At 60.1% G+C, this 24,408-nt stretch overlaps 1 protein-coding gene across 1 annotated transcript; it reads right to left on the bottom strand.

Annotated features, from left to right (window-relative positions):
- Positions 1-6,550: 6,550 nt before the first annotated feature.
- ZBTB7A (zinc finger and BTB domain containing 7A) lies at positions 6,551-24,408 on the bottom strand. The gene is made up of 3 exons (XM_066205717.1): positions 24,280-24,408; positions 10,297-11,504; positions 6,551-7,006 (listed from the first exon to the last, which is right to left on the bottom strand). The coding sequence occupies exons 2-3, from the start codon at positions 11,487-11,489 to the stop codon at positions 6,559-6,561; spliced, it is 1,641 nt and encodes a 546-aa protein (XP_066061814.1). The 5' UTR covers positions 11,490-11,504; positions 24,280-24,408; the 3' UTR covers positions 6,551-6,558.

Genomic DNA, 24,408 nt, shown 5'->3' on the forward strand with positions numbered 1-24,408 from the left:
GCTCGGTGTCCCCCCCGTCCCTGGGGACATTTCAGCTCTTGCTGTGTGTATATATATATATATATATAGATAATTTTATTATATAAAACACAATTTAAACGCAGCATTTTCACCCCTCCCCAGCCCCCCCCCCCCAAAAAAAATTTCCGTCCCGTTTCGCTCTTTTTTTTGTTTGTTTGTTTCTCTTGATTGAAATCAATTTTAATTTTATTTTTTTTTTTAAAAAAAAATCTTGTCGCGAATCGAAACCGAAACGCAACAAAACAAAATTAATTAGAAAATTTAGAGAGAGAAATTCGGGGGGGGGGGGGGGGAAGGGGGGGGTTTGTCTTTATTATTAAATGATGAAATTGTTGAATTTGAGGGGGTGGGGATCGGGGGGGCCCTAAAGGGGGGGAGGAAGGAGAATTTTGGGGGTGGGGAGGGGGAATCAGCCCTTTCCTGGGGGGAAATGAGAAATGGAATCCCTCCTGCCCAGTTTGGGGGGCAGGACCCCCCCAGAGCCGATTTGGGGGGGGAAAAACCCCAAATTTGTCCCCGCTCAGCCCAGCAGGGGGTGAAGCCCCTCCCTTGGCACCCCCAGACCCCAAAACTGGGATTAACCCCCCTAAACCCGGGCTGAGCCCTCGAAACCCGGATTAATCCCCCAAAACCCGGATTAATCCCCCAAAATTGGGCTGAGCCCCCCCAAAACCCGGATTAATCCCCCTAAACCCGGATTAATCCCCCAAAATTGGGCTGAGTCCCCCAAAACTCAGATTAATCCCCCTAAACCCGGATTAATCCCCCAAAATTGGGCTGAGTCCCCCAAAACCCAGATTAATCCCCCCCAAACCTGAGCTCTGCACCCCAAAACAGAATTAAACCCCCCCAAAATTGGGCTGAGCCCCCCCAAACTCAGATTAATCCCCCAAAATTGGGCTGAGCCCCCTCGGGACACCGGGGGAGGTGGGATGAGGGGGGAAAAGGGGGGGACACACATTTTTTCCTCTTTTAAATCAAACAAAAATCCTTTCTTTCCCTCTCTATTTCCCCCTCAGCGTGGCTTCGATCCAGATTTTATTATTGAATCGTTTATTATTATTATTATTAGCAATAACTCTTATTATTATTCCTCTCTCTCTCTCTCTCCCTCTCGCTTCCCACCGTAACTCAGCACTTTCTTTGGCAACACTTTTCATCCCAACCTGGATTCAAAAAAAACAGAAATTAAAAAAAAAAAAAAACAACCCAACCTAAAATTAAATTAAATTAAAATTCATCAGAATAAAGACAATAAAAATAAAAATCTGGATGCTGAGCTACGGGGGGGGGTTTGGGGTGGGGGTTTAAGGCGACGGGACGGGGATAATCCTGGGGGGGATTTGGAGCTTTTTTAAAATTATTTTTTTAAATTTTTTTTTTGCTTTTCTCTCGATTTTAGTGCAAACTTCACCTTGTGCTAAAGTGTTGCCAGTGGGGGGACGGGGAGGGGACACGGGGACGTGGCCGGGGGAATCCTGAGTCTGCTCCTCTCTCCTCTTCCTCCTTTGTGCTCTTTTTCCTTTGCATTTTTGCCTTTTTATTTCTTTTCTTTTCCTTCTTCCTTCCTTTCCTTTCCTCCCCTTGCCCCCTCCCCGCCCCAAGAATTTATTCTTTCTTTTCTCAATTCCCCACCCCGTTTTTTCCTCCTTTCATTTCCCATTTTCCTTTCTCCTCCCTCCCCTTTTTCTTTCCCTCTTTTATTTCTCCCCTCCAATTTCCTTTCCCCCGTTTTTCCCTTTTTTTTTAAACAATTCTCCCATTTTTTCCCCATTTTAAATTTTTTTTTTCCTTCCCTCACCTTTTTCTTTTTTTTTTTTTCCCCTCCCCTTTTCTCTCCACTCCTGAAAAATCCCACCCGCTTCAGCCCCTCCCGGTGCTGCTTCCCCAGAGCCCCCAAAGCTCCCAAAAATTCCTTCGGGATTGGAGAAGGGGGAGAAGGAAAAGCAGCAGGGGGAAAAAAAAAAAACCCAAAAAACGAACCCAAAAACCGGGACAAGAGGAGCCACCAAAACCCCGAGCACAACACGGAACCTCCACGAGTCTCTGTTTACAAATCCTCACGGAATTTTTCTTTGCATATTCCCAAAAAAAACCAAAAAAAAAAACCCCAAAATAAAAATATTTCAGCCAGTGCTGCCAGAGGGTCGGCCCTGCCCGGAGCCCCCCAAATTCCAGCTCCTTCCTGACGGGATTCCCGAATTTCCTGCTCAGGGAGGGATGTGGATCCACAGGGATCTGGGATCCCGATTTTCCTGCCCGAAGGGACCCCAGTCCCTGGGAACAGCGCCCGCGTTCAGGAGCTGGGATCCCTCCAGCCCCTTCCCAGGAATTCGCTGCCACATCCCCGGAGGGATCCAAACCCACGGGCAGCTCGCTGTGCCCCCAGTTCCAGCCTGGATCTGGGTCCCTCCAGCGCCTTCCCAGGGGGACTCCCTGCCCAGACCCCAATTCCCTGGCCGAGATCCCAATTTCCCTGCCCAGACCCCAATTCCCTGGCCGAGATCCCAATTTCCCTGCCCAGATCCCAATTCCCCGGCCTAGATCCCAATTTCCCATCCCAGATCCCAATTTCCCAGCTCAGATCCCAATTTCCCTCCCCAAATCCCAATTTCCCAGCTCAGATCCCAATTTCCCAGCTCAGATCCCAATTTCCCTGCCCAAATCCCAATTTCCCCGCCCAGATCCCAATTTCCCAGCTCAGATCCCAATTTCCCAGCTCAGATCCCAATTTCCCTCCCCAAATCCCAATTTCCCTGTCCAGATCCCAATTTCCCAGCTCAGAATCCCAATTTCCCAGCTCAGAATCCCAATTTCCCTGCCCAAATCCCAATTTCCCATCCCAGATCCCAATTTCCCAGCTCAGATCCCAATTTCCCTCCCCAAATCCCAATTTCCCTGCCCCGACCCCAGTTCCCTGCCCCAGGGCGGGATCCAAATCCCACAGGGATCCCGACCCCTCTGCGCTGGCACTGGCTAAAACAAAAAAAAAAGAAAAAAATTCCAAAAAAATCAAATTATTTCCACCAAACCCCCCAACAAACCCCGACCGGCCTCCGCAAGGCTGCGGGGAGCAGCAGCGAGCCTCCCCCAGGATTCCCGCCCGCAATTCAAGCTGCCCTGGGCTTTTCTCGGCTTTTTTTCCCGTTTCAAATTCCCCGGGGTCAGGGCACGTCACAGAACCTAATCCGCATCCTCCTCCAATCTCACCTGGATTCCGCCTCTATTTGTAATTTTTTTTTTCTAGGTTTTTTTTTTTTGTTAAATATATATATATATATACACATTTTTGTTTTTTTTTTTCTTACAAAAATAAATTTAGGCTTTTTTTTTTTTTAATAATATTTTTTTTTTCTCTTCTCCGTAGAAGTCATTTTTTTTTTTTTAAAGTTTTTTTTTTTTTGTAAACATCTTGAATTTCGCTTTTTTTTTTTTTAAATTAAGATAAAGTGAGCTCAAAGTACCCGTTCCATCGCAAAGTGCTAAGACTTCTTTGTTTTCTCTTTTTTTTTTTTTATTATTCTTTTTAAGCTTTTTTTTTTTTTTCTTTTTTTGGAATTTTTTTTATTGCTTTTTTTTTTTTCCGGGTTTTTTTTTTTTTCTGCATTAAATAAACATCCGTCTCTTCCCCCAGCCCCACCACTCACCCCACCCCCCGCAGCACACACTCCCCTCTCACTCCCTCTCCAAAATACATTCGGCCAAAACCTGCTCTTCGCTTTTGCTTTCGAAAGTAAAAACACAAAAAAAAAAAAAAAAAAAGGAAAAAAAAAAAAACCCCAAAAAAAACCCCCAACAACAACAACAACAAAAAAATTAAAATTAAAGGAAGAGAATCTAAAAAGTGCTTTGAAAATAAAAGGGCTTTAAAATCTTTTTTTTTGTTGTTTACTATTTTTTTTCTTTTTTTTTTTCTTTTTTTTTCTTTTTTTTAGCATTTAAAAATGTGCATTTAGAAAACAGGTGACCAACTCAAAGGTGCCTTTTTCAGTTTCCCCCCGAGGGTCGGGACCCGCCTCTCCAGCCATAGAGCATCTCTAGATAGATATAGATATATATATATTTATATAGAATTTGATTTTTGGGAAGGGGGCAGAGGGGGAGGGGCCCAGGCTGCTCCCCTCCCCCTTTCCCAAAGGCCTCCTGCTCCTTTAGGGGGGAGACCCCAAAAAAAACCTTTGTTTGTTTTTTTTTTTACATCCAAAGGAAATTTGGGAGGCGTTTTCGGGGCCGGGCAGAGCCAAAATTTGGGTGGTGGTGGGGGGGGGAGAGGAAAAAAAATTCCCTGGATTCGGGGGGGGAAGGGAAGGAAGGAAAAACCTTTTCCCTGGGAGGGGTTTTTGGGATCCCCCCAGCCCCAAATTCTGCCGGCAGCGGGGGCTGGGCTGACTCAGGCACTTGCCGGGCACGGCGGGGTGGGGACGGCTTTGGGGACACGGGGACGGGGACACGGGAACGGCTTTGGGGACACGGGGACGGGGACACGGGGATGGCTTTGGGGACACGGGGACGGGGACACGGGGACGGCTTTGGGGACACGGGGACGGGGACACGGGGACGGCTTTGGGGACACGGGGACGGGGACACGGGGACGGGGACACGGGGACGGGGATGGGGACACGGGGACGGGGACACGGGGACGGGGACACGGGGATGGGGACACGGGGACGGGGACACGGGGACGGGGACACGGGGACGGGGACACGGGGATGGGGACACGGGGACGGGGACACGGGGACGGCTTTGGGGACACGGGGACGGGGACATGGGGATGGGGACACGAGGATGGGGACACGGGGATGGGGACACGGGGATGGGGACACGGGGACGGGGACACGGGGACGGCTTTGGGGGCACGGGGACGGGGACACGGGGACGGCTTTGGGGGCACGGGGACGGGGACATGGGGATGGGGACACGGGGATGGGGACACGGGGACGGGGACACGGGGATGGGGACACGGGGATGGGGACATGGGGATGGGGACATGGGGATGGGGACACGGGGATGGGGACACGGGGACGGGGACACGGGGATGGGGACACGGGGATGGGGACATGGGGATGGGGACACGGGGATGGGGACACGGGGATGGGGACACGGGGATGGGGACACGGGGACACGGGGATGGGGACACGAGGATGGGGACACGGGGATGGGGACACGGGGATGGGGACACGGGGACACGGGGATGGGGACACGAGGATGGGGACACGGGGATGGGGACACGGGGATGGGGACACGGGGACACGGGGATGGGGACACGAGGATGGGGACACGGGGATGGGGACACGGGGATGGGGACATGGGGATGGGGACATGGGGATGGGGACATGGGGATGGGGACACGGGGACACGGGGATGGGGACACGGGGATGGGGACACGGGGATGGGGACACGGGGATGGGGACATGGGGATGGGGACATGGGGATGGGGACACGGGGACACGGGGATGGGGACACGGGGATGGGGACACGGGGATGGGGACACGGGGATGGGGACACGGGGACGGCCGAGCCACCCCGGCGTCCCCCGGCAGCGCCCCGGGCCTGCCCCGTCCCCATCTCGGCCGTCCCCGTCCCGCCTGCCCGACACAAACCCTGCCCATCCTGCTGCCCTCTCTCACACCATTTCGTTTCGCTGGGATTTTTTTTCTGATTCGATTTTTTTTTTTTTCTTTTTTTTTAGGCAAATTTTTTTCCCAGCAATTTTTTTTTTTCCAGCAATTTTTTTTTCCAGCAATTTTTTCCAGCTCCTCACCCGGAGCCTTCGCTGCCCGACTTGAGCCTCGCACGGGGCTGGGGGGAGGGGGGAACAGACCCAAAAAATCCTGACCCCAAACTCCTGGGAAAGGAGCCCCCGGCCCCCAAAAATCCCAAATCCCCGCCCTGCCACAGCCCTTCCAACTCCTACCGCTCCTCCTTCTCGGTTGTTTTTTTTTTTTTCTATTTTTTCCTTTTTTTTTTTTTTCTTAAATAGATCTCTCTCTCTGAAATAAGTTTTTTTTTTTTTTCTTTTCTCGTTTTTTTTTTCAAACACGTGTTTGGACACAAAATAAAGCTTTGGATTTACATGGAAGCTCTTTTCCATGCGACAGAGCCACTTTTCCGTCCCCACCTGGTGCTTCCCTAGCGTCCTTGCCTTTCCAAGAAAAGGTCCTTGGCTACGAGGGATCCTCGGGGGTAGAGCCCCGCTTTGCGACGGGGAAGATCAGAAGAAAATAAAAAAAAAAAAAATTAATATAATATCTCTCTTTCTGTTTTAAGCTTTTTTTTTTTCTTTTTTCCCGTCGCTTTTTTCTTCTTTTTTTCCTTAAAAAAAAAAAAAAAAAAAGGGGGGGGCGGGGAGGGAAGAGAAACCCCTTTTAAAAGAGAAAAATCGGAGGAAAAGCACTAACTAGACTCGGTGACTCGTTTCGCTTTTTTCTCAGGTGGTTGCTTTGCCGGGGGGAGGGGTGTTGAGGAGGAGGAGGGAGGAGGGGGGGGGGGCGTCGGTATATAATTAATATTAATAATTCTTTTCTTGTCGTTTTTGGTTTAGGAGAGTCCTTGCGCGTTACCCTCATCCGACCCTCCTGCTACATTCAATCCCGGCTCTTCGTTATTGGAATTCTCCTCAAAGTGCTGCTGCTGCTGGGCGCTGCCCGCCGCGGGCTCCTCCGACTCGTGGCTCTCGGCTCCGGCCGCGTCCTCGGCGCTGCCCGTGGGCGTGGGCGGCATGGCCCCGCCGGCCTCCCTCACCCTCGGCTTGCGACCCCTCCTCGACGGGATCCCGTTGCATCCATCCTTTTTAAGGTGCCTGTGCAGGTGGTCGGAGCGGACGAAAGTCTTGCAGCAGCTGTCGCACTGGTACGGCCGCAGCCCCGTGTGCACCCGCATGTGGTTCTTCAAGTCGTAGTTGTGGGCGAAGGCGGCGCCGCACTGCTGGCACAGGTAGGGCTTCTCGCCGGTGTGCTTCCGCATGTGCACCTTGAGCTTGTCCTGCCTGCCGGGAGAGCACCAGGCGCCGTCAGGGAGCGCGGCTGCGGCGGGAGGGATGGGGAGAGGGTGGGGGGGATGGCATGGGGCCGGGGCACGGCGGGGAGTGGGGCTGGGCTTTGGAACGGGGCAAAACGGCGCCTGGTGTGGGGGAAAACGGCGCCTGGTGTGGGGGAAAACAGCGCCTGGTGTGGGGGAAAACAGCGCCTGGTGTGGGGGGAAAACGGCGCCTGGTGTGGGGCTGGACGTCAGCTCATGTAGGGCCGAGCAGCCCTTGGTACGGGGCTGCCCCATGACCTGGCATGAGGTCAAACATCGTCCCGCAGAGGGCTGAGCAGCGCCGTGGGGTCACCCCTGTCCTGCACAGGGTGCGCACCTGCTGTGGGGCCACTCACTGTCCCGTATGGGGTGTGAGCAGGGCTATGGGGTGTGAGCAGGGCTATGGGGTGTGAGCAGGGCTATGGGGTCACACACTGCCCCATATGGGGTCTGAGCAGGGCTATGGGGTGTGAGCAGGGCTATGGGGTCTGAGCAGGGTTATGGGGTGTGAGCAGGGCTATGGGGTCACACACTGCCCCGTATGGGGTGTGAGCAGGGCTATGGGGTCACACACTGCCCCATATGGGGTGTGAGCAGGGTTATGGGGTCACACACTGCCCCATATGGGGTGTGAGCAGGGTTATGGTGTCACACACTGCCCCATATGGGGTGTGAGCAGGGCTATGGGGTGTGAGCAGGGCTATGGGGTCTGAGCAGGGTTATGGGGTGTGAGCAGGGCTATGGGGTCACACACTGCCCCGTATGGGGTGTGAGCAGGGCTATGGGGTCACACACTGCCCCATATGGGGTGTGAGCAGGGCTATGGGGTCACACACTGCCCCGTATGGGGTGTGAGCAGGGCTATGGGGTGTGAGCAGGGCTATGGGGTCACAGCCAGCCCAGCCCAGGGCTGATCCCAGCTATGGGGTCACTCCTTTGGGGCCGGGCCGGGGGCCAGCGGGGCCACGTGAGCCGTCGCTGCTTCCCGCAGGAAAATCCCGGCGCCGAGCACGTGGCCGGGCGGTGGGAGCCCCTCCTGCCCCCCCGGCACCTGCAGGGAACCCCCAGCTCCCTGAACGTTCTCCCTTTGCCCGCAGGATCCCACAAATCCTAAAGCTCCAGGGGGAGGATGGAAGCCCCGAGGTGGCACCAACGGGGCGGGTGAAATTCCAATTTGTCCTTTTATAACCGGCCTCCCTCTCTCTCCTCCGGGGAGCTGCTGCAGGAAGCAGGAAGCAGCAGGGAGCAAAAATCGCTGCGAAGGGCCGGGCTGGGTGCCCACCCCGCCGGGCAGCCCCGGCTGCTCCCGCCGCAGCCCGGAGCGCGGAGCCCGGCCCGGGGAAGGGAGCTGCCCCCAGCCGTGCGACCGGACGGGCAAGGAAGCGAAGGAACGATAAAATCCGGGCATGGAGCTGGGGAACACGGTGCCAAGGACAGCTCCCTGTGCCCTGTCCCCTTGGCCCTGTCCCCCTGTCCCTGTCCCCTTGTCCCCCTGTCCCTGTCCCGGCGTCTCCAGGGATGGGAGCAGGCTGGAGAAGGGCTGAGGGGGCCCTGCCCCACCACGGCCCCTCCCCAGACCCCCTGCGCCTCCCCTCCTCTCGCACTGCCAAGGGGATCTGGGGCATTACCCGCTCCTGCAGTGGATCCCGGGATCGTGCCCAGGGGGCTGGGATCCCTGTGGGATCGCTGTGGGATCACTGCGGGGTCACTGTGGGGTCACTGTGGGATCCCCGTGGGATCACTGTGGGATCACTGTGGGATCCCAGTGGGATCGCTGTGGGATCACTGTGGGATCCCAGTGGGATCGCTGTGGGATCACTGTGGGATCACTGTGGGATCACTGCGGGGTCGCTGTGGGATCCCCGTGGGATCACTGTGGGATCACTGTGGGGTCACTGTGGGATCGCCGTGGGATCCCCGCGGGGTCGCCGTGGGATCAGCCCCCGGCCCCGGAGCGGGGAGGCGCCGCGTGGCAGGGCCGGGGCGGTGGGGAGGGAGGCCTGGCACGCTGCCCCTGCCATTATCTGCATTCCTCAGCTCTCCAACGTGGGCTGGGCGCGGCCGGCACCGGGCGAAGGGGCAGGACACGGCTCCTGGCCCGGGCCCGGCCCCTCCGCCTGCCCCGGGGGACCCCCAGGATCCCCCAGGATCCCCCAGGATCCCCCAGGGAGCAGCCCCATGGGATGGAGCCCCCAAAGCACGAGGGGCCTGGAAGGGCCGGCCTGCGCCGTGGGAAATGGCACAGTGGGAATACCTGGGCAGGCAGGGAAAGGGAAGGAGAGGGGAGAAGGAGCAGGGAAGGGGCAGGGAGCAGCCCCAGGCGCAGGCAGCCCCCGGCGGGGCCCGGGGAGAGGAGGCGGCGCGCCCGGCCGCGGACCGGAGCGAAGCGGAGCCACGCAAACAACAATGTCCCCTTTCTTCGGTGCGGCCGCGGCCCGGCAAGGAGCGGAGCAGCCCCGACCAGAACACGGCAAACGCCCCCGGGAGCTGCGCCGGGGCTGCCAAGGACACGAGTGGGCTCCGGGCTCCTCCCGAGGCAAGCACCACCTCAGCCCTGCCATGGAGCCATTCCCAAACCATTCCCAAACCATTCCCCACCACCTCTGCAGCCCCCAGGTGTGTGTGAATCCCCCAGGTGTGTGTGCAGCCCCCGGGTCTCTGTGCAGCCCCCCAGTCTCTGTGCAGCCCCAGGTGTGTGTGCAGCCCCCGGGTCTCTGTGCAGCCCCCGGGTCTCTGTGCAGCCCCAGGTGTGTGTGCAGCCCCAGGTGTGTGTGCAGCCCCCGGGTCTCTGTGCAGCCCCAGGTGTGTGTGCAGCCCCAGGTGTGTGTGCAGCCCCAGGTGTGTGTGCAGACCCCAGGTCTCTGTGCAGCCCCAGGTGTGTGTGCAGCCCCCGGGTCTCTGTGCAGCCCCCGGGTCTCTGTGCAGCCCCAGGTGTGTGTGCAGCCCCAGGTGTGTGTGCAGCCCCCGGGTCTCTGTGCAGCCCCAGGTGTGTGTGCAGCCCCAGGTGTGTGTGCAGCCCCAGGTGTGTGTGCAGACCCCAGGTCTCTGTGCAGCCCCAGGTGTGTGTGCAGCCCCCGGGTCTCTGTGCAGCCCCCGGGTCTCTGTGCAGCCCCAGGTGTGTGTGCAGCCCCAGGTATGGGAGCAGCCCCCGGGTCTCTGTGCAGCCCCCAGGTGTGTGTGCAGTCCCCGGGTCTCTGTGCAGCCCCCGGGTCTCTGTGCAGCCCCAGGCGTGCGTGCAGCCCCGTGCCCAGCCCGTACCTGGTGAATCGGACGTTGCAGATGTTGCACTCGTAGGGCTTCTCCCCGGTGTGGGTGCGGATGTGGCGCGGCAGCTTCCCGGCGCCCTGGATCACCTTCTCGCAGATGGGGCACTTCTGGAATGCTTTGGCCCTGATCTTCTTCTCCACCTTCTGCGACCAGGACGGGTACACGTCGCCCTCGCTGGAACTGCCGAAATATTTCAAGTAATAATCCATGACCCCGTCCTCGTCCTTGCGGTCGTCGTCGCCGAGCTGCTGCCGCCCCACCGAGTTGATCATCTGCTGGAGCAGGGCGCTGGCGGCCAGGTCATCCACCTCCCTGGCGTCGTCCTCCGTCTCCGTGCCCGTGGGGATGAAGCTGGGCGAGTCCCCGGCTTCCTGCGGGTCCAGAGGGCCCCTGGGCGTTCCCCCTTCCTCCTCTCCCGGGGTGGCCAAGCCACGGCTGCTGTAATGTCCGTTCTGGGAGGGGGAGAACATCCCGCCGCTGGCCGGCTCCTCGTCCTCGCGCTCCAGCCACATGGCCGGGTTGCTGTCGGGGTCACAGTCACTTGCCTTTGGTCTTTCGGTTGGGGTGGCTTGCGAGTAGAAGTCCAGGCCGTTGCAGTTGGACTCCTCCTCCTCCTCTTGGCCTCGGAAGTTCAGTCTCTGAAGGTCTCTCAACTCTGTGTTGGTCCACGGAAAGCTGCCTTGGTGGCCGTTCACGGGGTTGCTCTGGAAGAACTCCAGGTACTCTTTTGCTCTGAGATGGTTCCTCTGATCAATTTGATCTACTGTATCCATCTGGTCGTTTTTGGCCAGAATCTTCCTCTCCAGGAGATCCGTGCAGACATCCCTGACGGCCGGGATCTCCAGCAGCGTGGCGGCGTTGAGGATGTCGTTGACGTTGGAAGTGCTGACGGTGAGGGTGGCGGTGTAGGCGAACTCCAGCAGCGCCGACAGCGCGTCCGCACTCACAAAGTCTATCTCATACACGTTCTGCTGGTCCACCACTAACCCTGAGGTGAAGAGCTTCTTGAAGTACTGGCTGCAGGCCGCCAGGACGGAGCGGTGGGTGGGGAACTCCTGGCCTTCCACCAGGATGACCACGTCGCACAGCAGCCCGTTGTTCCTCTGCTCGTTCAGGCTGCTGAGGATGTCGCTGCTGTGATCCGGGAACGGGATCCCTATGGGGCCGTCCACGCCACCCGCCATCTTCCACGCTAAAGGCTGTTGGGGAGGGGGGGGGAAGGAGAGGAGTGAGTCAGAGCTTGGAGACGTCGGGAGAATTCCCAAATTCCCGAGGGACGCACCGCGAGTGTCCCCTGAGCCTCTCCCATCGTCCTGCCCGGCCTGCGCTTACCTGGGGAGGAGGAGGAGGAGGAGGAGGAGGAGCAGAGCCCAGGTGCTCTCGAGTGAGAACAGCTGAAGGGGCACGGATCGGGGCCAGGGCAGCAAGCCTTGGCAGGGAGCTGGGGTCACCCAGCCCGGCGGCAGCCGGAGCGGGCACAGCTGTGCCCAGCGCGGGGCTGGGGCGGCCTGAGCCCCCCCAGTGCAGCCCAGGCCATCCCTGGGAGCATTTCCCATTCCCACTGGGATGGTCCCCGGCTCACCGAGCGCAGCCAACAGAGTGATGTGAGTTCCCGGCGCTCATCCCCAGGGGCCAGAACACCTGGGAATGTCCTTTGGGAAGGGCAGGGAGAGGGGAGCCGCGGCCACCCCAACCTGCTGCTGCTGCTGCAGGTGTTGGACAGGCCGGAGGTGATCCCTCAGGACCGGCTCGGGATCCTCCTGAGAGAGGAAAGGACACCGGGATCGCCCAGTGCCAGCACCAGCCCCGGATCCTGGGCAGGTTCCAGCAGAAGCGGCAGCTCCTCCCAATGCCAAGGGTTTGTTTGGGACAGGAGAAATAAATAAAGTCGCTCCTGACAGATCCACTTGACTCCGAAGGCTGGAAAAACCCGGAGGGATCCCCCTCGCTGGGAAAGGGACACTGCCAGCCTGAACAGCCCCTGATTCTCCCACCATCCCAGTCTTCTGATCCCAAAAATCGGGAATGACATTCCCCTCCCGTCCATCTCAAGCAGCAAACCCACACGAGCTCCTTGAAGCAGCGATGCCTTTGCCGGAAAATCCAAGTAATTCCCCCCTCCCCATCCCAAGCCCTGGGATCAGCAGGAGCCAAGAAATCCAGGCACAGACCAACCCAGAAACCAGCCCAGCACGAGGCTGGAGTATCCAAACTCCTCATTTCCAGGTGGGGAAACCGAGGCCCGGCGGGACGTGGCCTGCCCCACGCCATGGGGGGCGGATGGATGGATGGATGAGTCAGGATGGATCCAGAGCAGGAATAATTATCCAGGAAGCGACTCCCAGCCCCGGGTCGCAGCACGGAGCAGGAGCCCAGGTTGCACAACTCCGGCCTCCCCCACCCACCCCCGGCCTCCTCAGTAGTTTTCCATATTTACTTCTTTTTCTGAAAAGTTTTGTTAAGGCCAGAAAAGAAGTTTAACTTTGGCACCTTCCTGTTGTAGACAGAGAAAAGGCAGGAGGAGGCAGGTCCGAGGCTGGGGAGGAAAAGTCATCTGGAGCAAATCCCTGGATAACGAACCAGCAGGAGGACAGCAGCTCCCAGCAGGAATGGGATGGGGGCGAGGAGGAGGAGGGAGGATGCAGGGGAGCTGGATGTGCGGGGCACGCTCCGGTCCTGCCCCCAAGGCCAACCCCAAAGGCAGGTGACTTCCTGAGACAGCCGGGAGCGACTCCAGAGCCGCCTCCTGCGCTCCAGGAGTCGACCTTTAAGCCCTAATTCCGGGATTTTTACATCGGGGAGGAAAGGGCTGCTTGGTGGCTCCACGCTCGGCCCCGGCCTCAGGTGTGACCTTGGGCAAGGTCACCTCACCGCGGCATCCCCAGGGACCTCCCGAGGCGCCGGCCCAGGGAGCCTTTGCTGCCTCCAGAGCTCCCCAAACCCTCCTGACCGGCCTCACCCACGCAGCAGAGCAGCTCCCACATCCCTGCCCACCCCAAAAACGGCCCCGGAGCTTCCCCCCGTTCCTCCTCTCTACAAGAGCTGCTTCACAAAGCTCCTTCTCCCCCCAAAAACCGGAGAATCTGAGCTCTGGGGACCACGGGGAGCAGCCAGAGCACCCAGACAAGGTCACCCCCTCCCCGGGCCTGGGATAACCATCCCCAGAGTGTGGGAATGGCTGCAGGGTCATGAGACTGCCCGGGAGGCCGCTCCAACTCGGCCACCCCGCGCACACAACGCGCCCTTTGTGTCCCGGGGACGGCGGGGGGCAAAGGGGCTGCCCCCCATCCCCCCAGGAACGCAGTCGGGGCCCGGCCACATCCAGAGATCGAGCCCGTAAAACGTCACGCCTCGCTCCTTTTCCGAAGGGCCCAACAGCCCCGGCATCGCCGAGGGGAAAGGGAGCGTTCCCAGGTGGGGATTCGGGGATTTCGCCGAGTCTTCCTAAGGCGGGGGACTCAAGCTCCAAGCACCCCCAAGTCCACTGCCAGCTCGTGGCAACAGGGCTCAGGGCCACGATGGAACGGGCAAAATCCGCTTGGCGGTGTCCTGACGCCAGGTGACAAGTGACAAAAGCCGCCGGCACAACCACAGCCCGTCCCCTGCCTGCTCAGGGAAGGTCTGAACGGGCCACCAACCACTGACCCCAACTTCCCAGCAGCTCCAGCCTCTCCCTGCCTGCCTGCCCACTGCTGGCCTGTCCCTGGGTGGCTCTGCAGGGCTCGGAGGTGACACGTTTCACCCCAAAAGTGACCCTGGGGGAAAGTTTGGGGACAGCCCCGGCAGACACCTGAGGGGGAAGCACCGAGGTGAAACTCAGCCCGCGAGAAAGAGCAACAGCAGAGCCCTGCAGGTGATTTCGGGGCATCCTTTACAGCCCTGGTGGGACACCCTGTGCGGCCCCCAGGGCACTTCCAAACGCCCCACACGGCGGAGCTGGGGCTATTCCAGCTCCACCAGTCAGCCTGGCACACACAGCCCGACTCCGGGCAGGAAAACTGGCGGTTTTTGGGTGGTGGATGGGAGTGAGGGAAGTTCTCCACCTCCCTGAGCTGACGTTCTACATCCAGCTGATTCCCCACCGCCTTTGGACGCCGCTGCTCAACTCCGAAATGGAATCACCGAGGCTGGAAAAGCCCTCCAGGATCATCGGTCCTCACCTTGTCCCCAGGCCAGAGCACCCAGTGCCACCTCCAGGCCTTCCCTGGACACCTCCGGGGCACTCCAAACCCCCCAGGGCAGCCCCTGCCAGTGTCCCACCATTCTTTCCAAGCAGAAATCTTCCCAATATCCACCCTGAACCTGCCCTGCTACAACTCAAGGCCATTCCCTCGTGTCCTGCTGTCCCCCGGGAGCAGAACCTGACCCCTCCTGCCCTGGCAGGGAGTTGTGCAGAGCCACAAGGTCACTCCTGAGCCTGCCCGGCTCCCTCAGACATCTTCCAGGCTCTTCCCAGCTCCATTCCCTCCGTGTCCTTGTCACGGCGAGGACGTGGCACCCGAGCCGTGACCTCAGCGCTGCCGGTTTATTCCCTTTTTTTTTTAAAACTCCATTTCTCCCCTCTGTCCTCCCAGACTCCCCCCGAGCTCACAGAAACCCCAGAGCTTGTGCTTCCCTCAGCAGGACGTCACCCAATCCCTCTCCTCCAGGAGCTCTGGAATTTGACATTTACATTCAAATGAGACGACCACATCAAGATGGGCTCACAACCAGAAGAGCTGACAAAACACCTCTTTAATTACCGGTTCTCCAGAGAACCTCAGGGGGGTTGGGTTTTTTGGGGTTTTTTCCCCTTTTCCCTTCACTTCTTTGCCTTAAAACCCAGAGGAAGCCCGAGCACTTTGGGAGGGCTCAGGGACTCACAGGTGGAAGAGCTCACTCACACTTGGGGAATAAGGAACAGGGAATGTTTTTCCGCCCCGTGCTCTAATCCGGAAAAGATCCCCCAAATTCCTTCCAAAGGCAGGGGTGCCGCCCACTGCAGCAGCACAGGTGAGGACTTGAGCAACACCTGGCACCTGCTGGGGGCAGGGAGGGAGGAGCAGCATCGCCCTTTCCACGGAGCACGAGGCAAGAAACCGGCTGCGGGGAGTCGCGGGATGCCCAGAGCGACGTTTCCTGGGAACACCTGAGCCCTGGGAGGGGGGCGGTGAGCCTGGAGGAGGGAGAGGGACTTCGGGCAGGGTTAGAGGGGATGGATTCAAACTGACGTAGAGGATAGATGGGATATTGGGATGGAATTCCCAGAGGAGCTGGGGCTGCCCCTGGATCCCTGGGAAGTGTCCAAGGCCAGCCTGGAGCACCCTGGGACACTGGAGGATGTCCCAGCCCGTGGCAGGAATATTTAAAGTCCATCCAACCCCAACCATCCCAGAATTTGGGATACTCAAGCCGCTTGCCCAAAGATCCCAAGCTGCTCTGGGATTTCTTGGAGCAAACGCCCGTGACCGAGGGCAGGGCAGCGCCGGGGAAGAATTATTAAAATACAAAATAAAGAATTATTAAAACCCCAGTGGCTGCTGCCCGAGGCCCAGAGGTGATCCCAGCATTCCCTCACCACCAGCTGGAAGGGATTTTTCCCCGTGAGCAGCTCCCACCCCACGGCTCCTCACCTCTGCATTTCGGGAAGGACCACCCCAGTCCCCCCAGTCCCCCCCAGTCCCCCCAGTCCCCGGACAGCTCCGGCTGCTCGGAGGCCACGGGGAGAGCAGGAGGCAGCACCTGAGCTGCCAGCCCAGGACAGGTCCCGGCAGGTCTCCCTCTGCCCAGGATCCAGCCCAGCCTCCGCCGGGGAGCTGGGAACAGCAGCGGGAAGGGAAGGAGGCGTTGTTCTCCCTGTCCCACAATCCCAACCACCCCACAGAGCCACGGAAACTCCGCTGCTCCCAGCCAGCAACGTGCTGTCAGGCCTTTAGGGCCAAAGCACCCGAATTATTTGGGCCTGGGGAAGAGCTGGATGCTCCTGAGAGGAAGGCCCTGCACGCTGACAGAAGGAACTGCGCGCTGGGAAAAACCCGAGCTGTAAAAACCCCCCTCAGCACAGTTTTATTTTAAATAAAACCACGTTTTCAACCATGCAGTGGGAAGAAAGGCTCGGTGTTGAGAAGGCAAGGGTGGGAAAGGGTGAATTGCAGCTTTCTTCTGCCCTGAGCAGACATCCCAGCCGGGGTAGCATGACCGAGATCATGCAGCTCTTGAAGTGAAGAGACGGGAGCAGAAGCAGAGCCCTGCGAATGTCCGTGGGCTGCCCTGGACAATCTGCCTCTGTTTTCCCCAGCATCCATCCCCTCCAGCCCCTGCCCAGCTCCCAGCGAGGGAAAAGCCGCCACAGCTCTGGATTCGGGACACGAGGGACGAGGAATGAGACTGAAGCACACAAGGAGGGTTCAGTTGGTTCCCAGAGATCACAGCCCCGACCAAAGCCCGCTCCAGGGATCCCCCAGAGTGCTGGGCTCGCTCTGGTCCTTCCCAAAGATCAGAGCATCCCACTTTCCGTAGGTGCTTCGGACGCTGGAATGCCGCTGCGAGGGCTCCGGAGAGCTCCCAGAGGGATGGGGAGGGACTCTGGACAAGGACACGGAGAGGAGGCTGAGCTGGGAGATTGGGAAGGAATATCCTGGCAGGAATATCCTCACCCTGTCAGGGTGGGGAGGGACTGGAATGGGATCCCTGGAATGTCCCAGGCCAGGCTGGAGGAGCCTTGGAGCAGCCTGGGACAGTGGGAGCTGTCCCTGCCCACGGCACTGGATGAGTTTTTAGGTCCCTTCCCACCCAAACCATCCCGGGATGAGTCCAAGTCTGAGATCCAAGGTGAAGAACAGCCGAGCTGTTCCTGCAGCCCTGGGCTGCAGCAGCCTCCCCCCGCCCCAGCCCACGTCACCACAGCAGCCGGGCTGTCCCCGCCAGGTCCGACCTGCCAGGGAGGTTTTCTCCTCTCCCTGCTCTGCGGAGATGTGCCTGGGCAGCACAGGAAGCTCCAGCACAGCCAACCCCCGCCTCCCACAGCCCTCCTCACACCGAGCAGCCGCTCCCAGGGAAAGGGAATCTGCCCCGGACCCTGCAGATGTGGGGCAACACATCCCTGAAATCCCGGAATCCCGGGCTGCTGGGGGCTGGGAGGGAGCTTGAAGCTCATCCTGTCCCATCCCACGGGCAGGGACACCTTCCCCTGTGCTCCAGCCTGGCCTTGGACATTCCCAGGGATCCAGGGGCAGCCACAGCTCCTCTGGGAATTCCATCCCAGGGCCTCCTCATCCTCACAGGGAGGAATTAACTCCTTCCCAATATCCCACCCATCCCTGCCCTCATTTTGAAGCCGTGCCCCACCTCCCCTGGCCCTCCAGGCCCTTGTGAAGGGAAGAGCCAAAGCTCTCCACGAGCCCAAGAAGCACCTGGAGCCCCTAAAGCAGGACACCAGGACACTGCAGGGCCTGACAGCAGCCAGGAAAGGAGAATCCCACATCCTGCAGCTGCTCCCGGAGAGTCTGCATGGGATCTGAACATCCCTCAGACCCTCCACGAGCACCCCTGGAACTCTAATGGAATAAAGACCCCTTAGAGCAGGAACCATGGAGAGACCACCCAGCTGGGGCTGGAGGTCTGGGATTCCTCATCACCGACAGGGAATTCCTGGGAATGCTGCTGTGGAGCCACCAGGAGGAGAGGGGCTGGTTCCTGAATTCCAGTGGTGCTCACGGGCCGGCCCACACAGGGCTGGCCCAGCCAGCTGTGGGATTGTCCCAGGGAAAGGACAAGTGTGCGCAGGGAACAGGCTCACCCCAACTCTGCATCTCCCAGGAAACCTGCCAGCGCTCGCCGGGACACCGGGGATTCACTTCCACGGCCCAGGCAGAGCAGGGATGACCCAGCGTCACATCCCACAGCTCCCTGGGGTGTCACTGGGACGGGATGGCCTCGCACAGCTCCCGGGAAACTTCATTTCCCAGGTGCCGGCCAAAGGCAGGCCGCGGACCCCGATGGGCGAGGCGGCCTCAGTGCTGTCCTGGGGGATCCCAAGCCCTCAGCTGGAGCCTCGCTGAGCTGCCACCCTCAGCCCTGACAGCACCAAACTCCTCTGGCGTTGCAAGGTGAGCCTGAACTGGTTCCTCCACCCAGCCCTCCCGGCCAATCCTCCCCTTTGTCATCAGAGGCCGGATTTAATCCGGCAGGAATGTGCCTTGCTTGGAGCCCGGGGAGTCTCCCCCCCCGGGCTCTGAGCGTGTGTGAGGGGTTGTTTTGGGGTGAGGAGCTCCTCCAGCCCCAGCACCGTCACCTCTGCCTCAACACTGTCATCCAGGGCAGCGGCTCCGTGCGCTGGGATTGTCCCCGACAGGTCACAGGAGCTTCACTGCGCTGAGACAGGGCAAACCTGGAACTGCTGAGAGCCGCTCAAAGAGCCCCAATCCCACCCCAAACCCACCTGTGCTCCAGCAGCTCCCAGGCCTCCCTCGATCCTCAGGCTGAGCTGAGCCTGTCTGAGCTCAGCCCACACCGGGACGCCCCGGCCCTGATGGGAATTCCCAGTTTTGCTGCTCAAACAAACCCTTTCCACCAAAGCCAAGTGTGCTGCAATCCTGGCCCTCCAACAGGTTCATTCCCACGTGGCTCCTGTGGGAAAACTCCCTGGATTTGGGGAGATTCTGGACAACACCAGGCCACGGCTGAGCCAGCCACAGCTGTCCAAAAGGCTCAGGAGTTACAGGGAAGAACTGCACAAACCACGGAGCTGTGCGTGCTCCAGTGCTGGCTGCAGGGGCAGCTCTCTCCCCCAGGAGGGCTCTTTTCCAACCTGGGAGCCCCAGGAGCCTGGAGGCACCGGGATCCAGGCGGGAATCAGCAGCTGCTATTCCAAAAAGGCAGAATTGCCAAGGGAGCAATTGAGGACTCGAAGCTTTGACCCCCAGGTTGGAGGACAATCAGAGCAGGTCATGCTTGGACACCCCCTCCCCTTCAGAGGCCAAAGCCTGTCCCCACTCCAGCCAAAATCCCCCCAGAGTCATCCAGTGTCTCCTCGAGAAAAGCCAAACCCATCTGCCCCTTCACCCCACAGCCCCAAAGTCACAGCTGCTGTGGCCTCCTGAACTGAGAGAACCATAAAAACTGCTCACACCCCGAATCCCCCATTCCCACAGATCCCAGACAGCACTGACCCCTTTGCTCCGTGTTCCTGTCACACCTGACTCCTAAACAGAACCCAAAAAAATGCTCACACCCCAAATCCCCCATTCCCACAGATCCCAGACAGCACTGACCCCTCCATCCCACATTCCTGACCCCTACCGCATCTCTCCTGACCCCTACACAGAGCCCAAAGAACTGCTCAAACCCCAAATCCCCCACTCCAGCAGCCCCCAAAGCCCCTGTCTCCCGTCCCAGGATTCCTGCCCGAGGCTCTGGCATCAATCGAATTGCCTCAAACGACACCTCACACACCGGCTGCTCTTTTCCCCGCTGGGAAACGAGGTGGTGGGGATAAAAATAAAAAACAGGGAAAATAAATAAAAAGAATAAGGCCGGAGTTTGGTGAGAGGGCAGGGCAGGGCAGGGCCTTATGTAATTCCCAGTTTGTGGATTAACAGGCAGCTCGTCCCGCCATTCCCGGCTCCGGGCGATGACGACGAGCGAAGGCGAATCCCCGGAGCGAGCGGGGCTTCATCCCTGGAAACGTTCTCCTTCCTTCCTGCCGGGATGCAGCAGGGAATGCCGAGCCCTGAGCTCTGCCTGTCGGGGCACGAGGCTCCCAGGGAACTGCACGGCACCAACCTGTAGCTACAAGCCCACCTCGGGCTCCTTCCCAGCCGCGGCAAACAACGGGGAGGAGAGGAAAAAAAAAACAATTACATTTCTCCGCTGGTTCCCAGCGAGCCGGTGGGAAATAAGGAGGTGCAAGAACCAGGAAGGAAACGGGTGAAGGGAGGAGAGGAGGGAGTTAAAACCCAGCGCTGGGAGCATCCTCTGCTGCGGAGAAACAGGGACAGGGTGGGGAGAGGGAGGGAGCCACCGGCTCCAGGTGGGCACAGGGGTGGGAAGCAGGAGGAGAAGGAGCAATCCCGGGGGAGTTTTTGCCCCGGGAGGACACGGCTGAGCAGGATCCCGTGGAGAAACAGGGACAGGGGGAGAACCAACAGCTTTAGGTGGGCACAGGGGTGGGAAGCAGGAGGAGAAGGAGCAATCCCGAGGGAGTTTTTGCCCCGGGAGCACACGGCCGAGCAGGAGCAGGAGCAGGGCTGCAGCCGGCCAAGCCAGCGCTGGCAGCTCCCACTCCCGAGGCTCCCGCAGCACATTTTTCCCGGGATGGGCTGTTGGGAAGCCGCCGCCTGCCAGGGGATCTGCGGCTCATCCCCCCGCCGTGCCCTTGGCTCCCACCCGCGGCCCCGGGGCAGCTCCAGCCAGTTTCCAGTTTCTCGCACCTTGTCGCACTAAGCTGAGCTCTATAGTTCCCTTCCCACCTGCGGCCCGGGGCTGCTGCGGGACAATCCCAAATCCCTCAGGCCGGTCCGGGCACCGGGGGGGACGGAATCGCAGGCGGGGAAAAGCGGCGGCTCTGCCACCGGAGCCGGCCGGGAAACTGAAACTGAGCGGGGGGAAGGCGATCCGGGCAGGGGGCTGGGCGAGGAACAATCGGCCCCGGAGACTCGCAGAGGATCCCAGCGCCTGCCTGACCTCGTTTACTCCCGCTGACGTCCTGCCAGAGCCGCTCCGGGACGCTGCCGGCGCAGGTACGGGACGGACACCGGAGGAGCTGGGATCAAAGCGCCGCGGGATTGGGGAGGAACGCTTCCCCCATCCCAGACACTGCCTGGCTTCCTCCCTTCTCCCCGAGTTCTGCTCGTCAAAAAGGCTTTTAATTACAGACCGCTCGAATTTGAGGTTAAGGCTGGTTTGAGAGCGAAGTTAAAGCAACTGTTTATTGCCTGGACTGGGAGAGATAACGAGCCGGCTTCTAATTGTTCGTCGCACAAGCTCATCTTCCAAAAAACCCGGCATCCCGAGACGGGGAGAAAACGCTCAAGTGTCAGTGTTAATCGAGATTAAACCACAGCTCTCAGGCGTTCAGAGTCTGTGTGGAAGGCAGACCCGGGATTTCGGAGTTTTTAGCTGGGGACACCTGCGTGGGACAGTCAAACCCCAGCGCTCGAGCCCAAAATGAGGGAGACAGGAGCGCCCAAACCACCACAGAGCCTCGATGGCGGCGTAAATTTCACCCCTCATTTGCGTCCCGTGCCCACATCCAAATTCCCACGCCGGGAGAACAACTGGAGTTTTTAATTCTGCTTCCCAAAAGTCACCAAACACGGAGGGAAACCCTCGCCGGGCCAAATTCATTCCAGCCAGCTCCTGCACGGAGCAGAGCTCCTCGTGAAGCCACAGCTAAAGATCTCCACCAGACCCACGGCCACGAGATGAAATACGAGTGAAAAACGATTAATAATTCAAAAAAAAAAAAAAAAAAAAAAAAAAAAGAAAGAAAACAAAACCCAAGGCAGAGGAAGAGTCGCAGAGCAGCAAAGGGAAGAACTACTTTCATTCACCACCACGTTTATTAAGAGCTCCTGCCTTGCAAAACCGTCCCTGGAGTTACTGAAGCAATTAAGGCTCGGTGGAAAAATCCCACCATCATCTCAGCCGTGTTTGGGTTGCGCCTCTTCACTCCCTCTTTCACCAGGACAAGCCTAAACAGGGGCCAGAATGAATATTAAACAAGAAAGGCTCCTCTCTAATAAACTCCTCAGTTTCTCTCGGTCTCTTTTATTATTTTTTTTTTTCTTTTTAAGTAGTTGAAATCCAACAACTCCAGCAAAACCATCCGAATTAAAGCCAGCCCGGCTCTTCCTGCTCAGCCTCCAGAAGAGCCCGCACGCCGCAATTTCCAAGCGGGACCGGCAGAACCCTTGAGAAATCACACAATTCCTTGAAAAAAATACCACCAACCAACCACCCCAAACACTTTTGGAAAGCGCCAGGATGACCTTTTAGCTCCGCTGCCACGCCGTGCACAACTTCAACCCTCATTAGGTTGTAAATTCTTCCCGGCAGAACCTTTCTCTCCCCTCGCGCCCATAAAATAGTTATTATATAAGTTATGCTTTCGATAGGCAGGACAATTACCAGCCCGGGGAACAGCGCTGCTCCCGAACCGGGGCTGGCAGCAAACTCTTACCAAGAGTCCTTGAGCCCAAAGAGAAACTCTGGCTGCCCCAACTGGTCCTGCCCTGCAGCCTGGGGTCTGCAGGAGCCGGGAACAGCGAGAGCCAGAGAGGGGCCGGGCAGTCACGTCGCCGGGGCTCGTACAACAGGAACTGTTGCTTTCACCATAGGAACGCCGGGCTTTACACGTCCTGGTGTCCCGGGGCTTTGCCACGGAACAACCTCAGCTGCAAGGGACCCACAGGGACATCCCAACGATCCCCCCCGGTGGCCAGAAGTTCCTGGAGCTCTGGCAGCTTTGGGGCCGGGATCGTTCCCTGGGGAACCCGCCCAGAGCCCCAGCACGCTCTGGAAAAAGAACCTTTTCCTGACACCCGACTTCAATCCTCTCCTGAAACAGCTTCACGAACCAACTTTTCCCACACTCGTGGAAGGACACGGCCGAGGAAGCCTCTCCCCGGCAGGTCCCAGCGGCGTGCCCGTGACTTTAGCCCGGCCCAGCCTCACCGGGCGCCGAGCTCCAAGGGGAACAGGGCAGGGACCTTTGGGGGACTCAGCACGGCACTTGTGGCCACCTGCCCCGAGCCACCCGCGCTCCGGGGTGATGATGATGATGATGATGATGATGACGACAAGGCAGCGGCGGGTCCCCGAGCGCGCAGGGGAATGTTTTGGCAGCACCGAGGGGATGCCGCCCCTCACGCCGAGCCCTCCCCGGCCTCGGCGCTGCGCAGTCCCGCGGGGGGGAACAGGCTTATCCCGCCGGGCTCCGGCCCCGCGGGGGGATTATCACCGCGGCCCCCCCCCCTGCCCGCAGCCGGCCGGGGGGAGATAAGGGACGGCCAAAGGAGAGGGGGGGGGAAAAACAACCCCCGGACGCGCAGGGCCGGGCAGGGCCGGGCAGGGCCGGGCCGGGCCGGGCGCCCCCCGGCCGGCAACGACCTTGCGGGGTGCGCGGGGACGGGCCCGGCCCGACGCCCCCGCACGGGGCGGCCCCGGGGGACCCCACCCATGACCGGCCTCCCCCTCCCGCCGCCGGCCCGGGCCGCCCCCCCCGCGGGGCCCACAGGGAGCCTTGGCCGGGCGCCACGACCCCACCCCTTCCCCCGGGCGGGCGCCGCAATGGAGGCCGGGGGGAGGCGGGGGCGGGGGGCGCCGGGGGGGGGAGAAGGAGGTGGTGGTGTGGTGGGGGGGAAGGTGGCGGTGGCGGCCCCGCGGGAGCGGCGGGGCGGGCGGGGGTCGCGGCGGTGCCGGGCCCCGGGGCGGGGGTCGCGGTTGCGGGCGGGGGAAGCGGCGCAGGCCCCGCCGCGCCCGTCCCCGGCCACCCCGCGCGGCGCCCGCCATTGGGCCGGGCGGCGGCGGGCGGGGCGGGCGCGCGGGGCGGAGGGCGCGCCCCGATTGGCCCCGCCCGCTGCCCGTCAACACGCCTCCCGCTCGCAGCCGGCGCGGGGGGCGCCGGGAAGCGCAGTCCGGCACTCACCGGCACCTGCGGCGCGGCGGCGCCCGGGGACTACAGCTCCCAGCAGCCCCCGCGCCGCGCTCCCCCCACTCCTCCCCGCTCCGAACCCTTCCCCCCCCCCCCCCGCGACCCCCCCAGCACGGCCCGGCCAAGTACAACGTATACGGAGGGGGGGGGCGGAGGGGGGGGGTGGGCAGCCCCCACCCCCCCCCCGCAACGGACCCAACCGACCCCTCCCCACCCCCGCACTCCCCCCCACTACCCCCGGGAGGGGGGGGGAAGGGTCAGGCCTGAACCACCCCCCCCCCCATGCGCGACCCCCCCCCCCCGCCCCCCCCCCCTTCCGCGCCCCCCCCTCAGTTCCGTACCGGGCGGGGGCCGAGCGGTCCGGGCGAGCGGAGCGGGCCGCGCCGTGCCGAGGCGGGCGGGCCGGGCCGTGCGGGCGGGCGGAGCAGGCTCTGGCCGCCCCGCGGGAGCTGCTCGCCGAGGCCCGTATG

Source organism: Chamaea fasciata, unplaced genomic scaffold (genome assembly GCF_029207755.1).
Source record: "Chamaea fasciata isolate MVZ Bird 193981 ecotype frontalis unplaced genomic scaffold, bChaFas1.0.hap1 SCAF_28, whole genome shotgun sequence".
Taxonomy (NCBI): Eukaryota; Metazoa; Chordata; class Aves; order Passeriformes; family Sylviidae; genus Chamaea; species Chamaea fasciata.

What these genes read in the sequence shown, in the direction of transcription:
- ZBTB7A (XM_066205717.1), bottom strand. Translation starts at nt 11,489, where the DNA reads ATGGCGGGTGGCGTGGACGGCCCCATAGGGATCCCGTTCCCGGATCAC. An exon ending in TGCAACGTCCGATTCACCAG is followed by an intron (nt 7,007 to 10,296) that starts GTACGGGCTGGG and finishes CTCTCCCGGCAG; the next exon opens with GCAGGACAAGCTCAAGGTGC.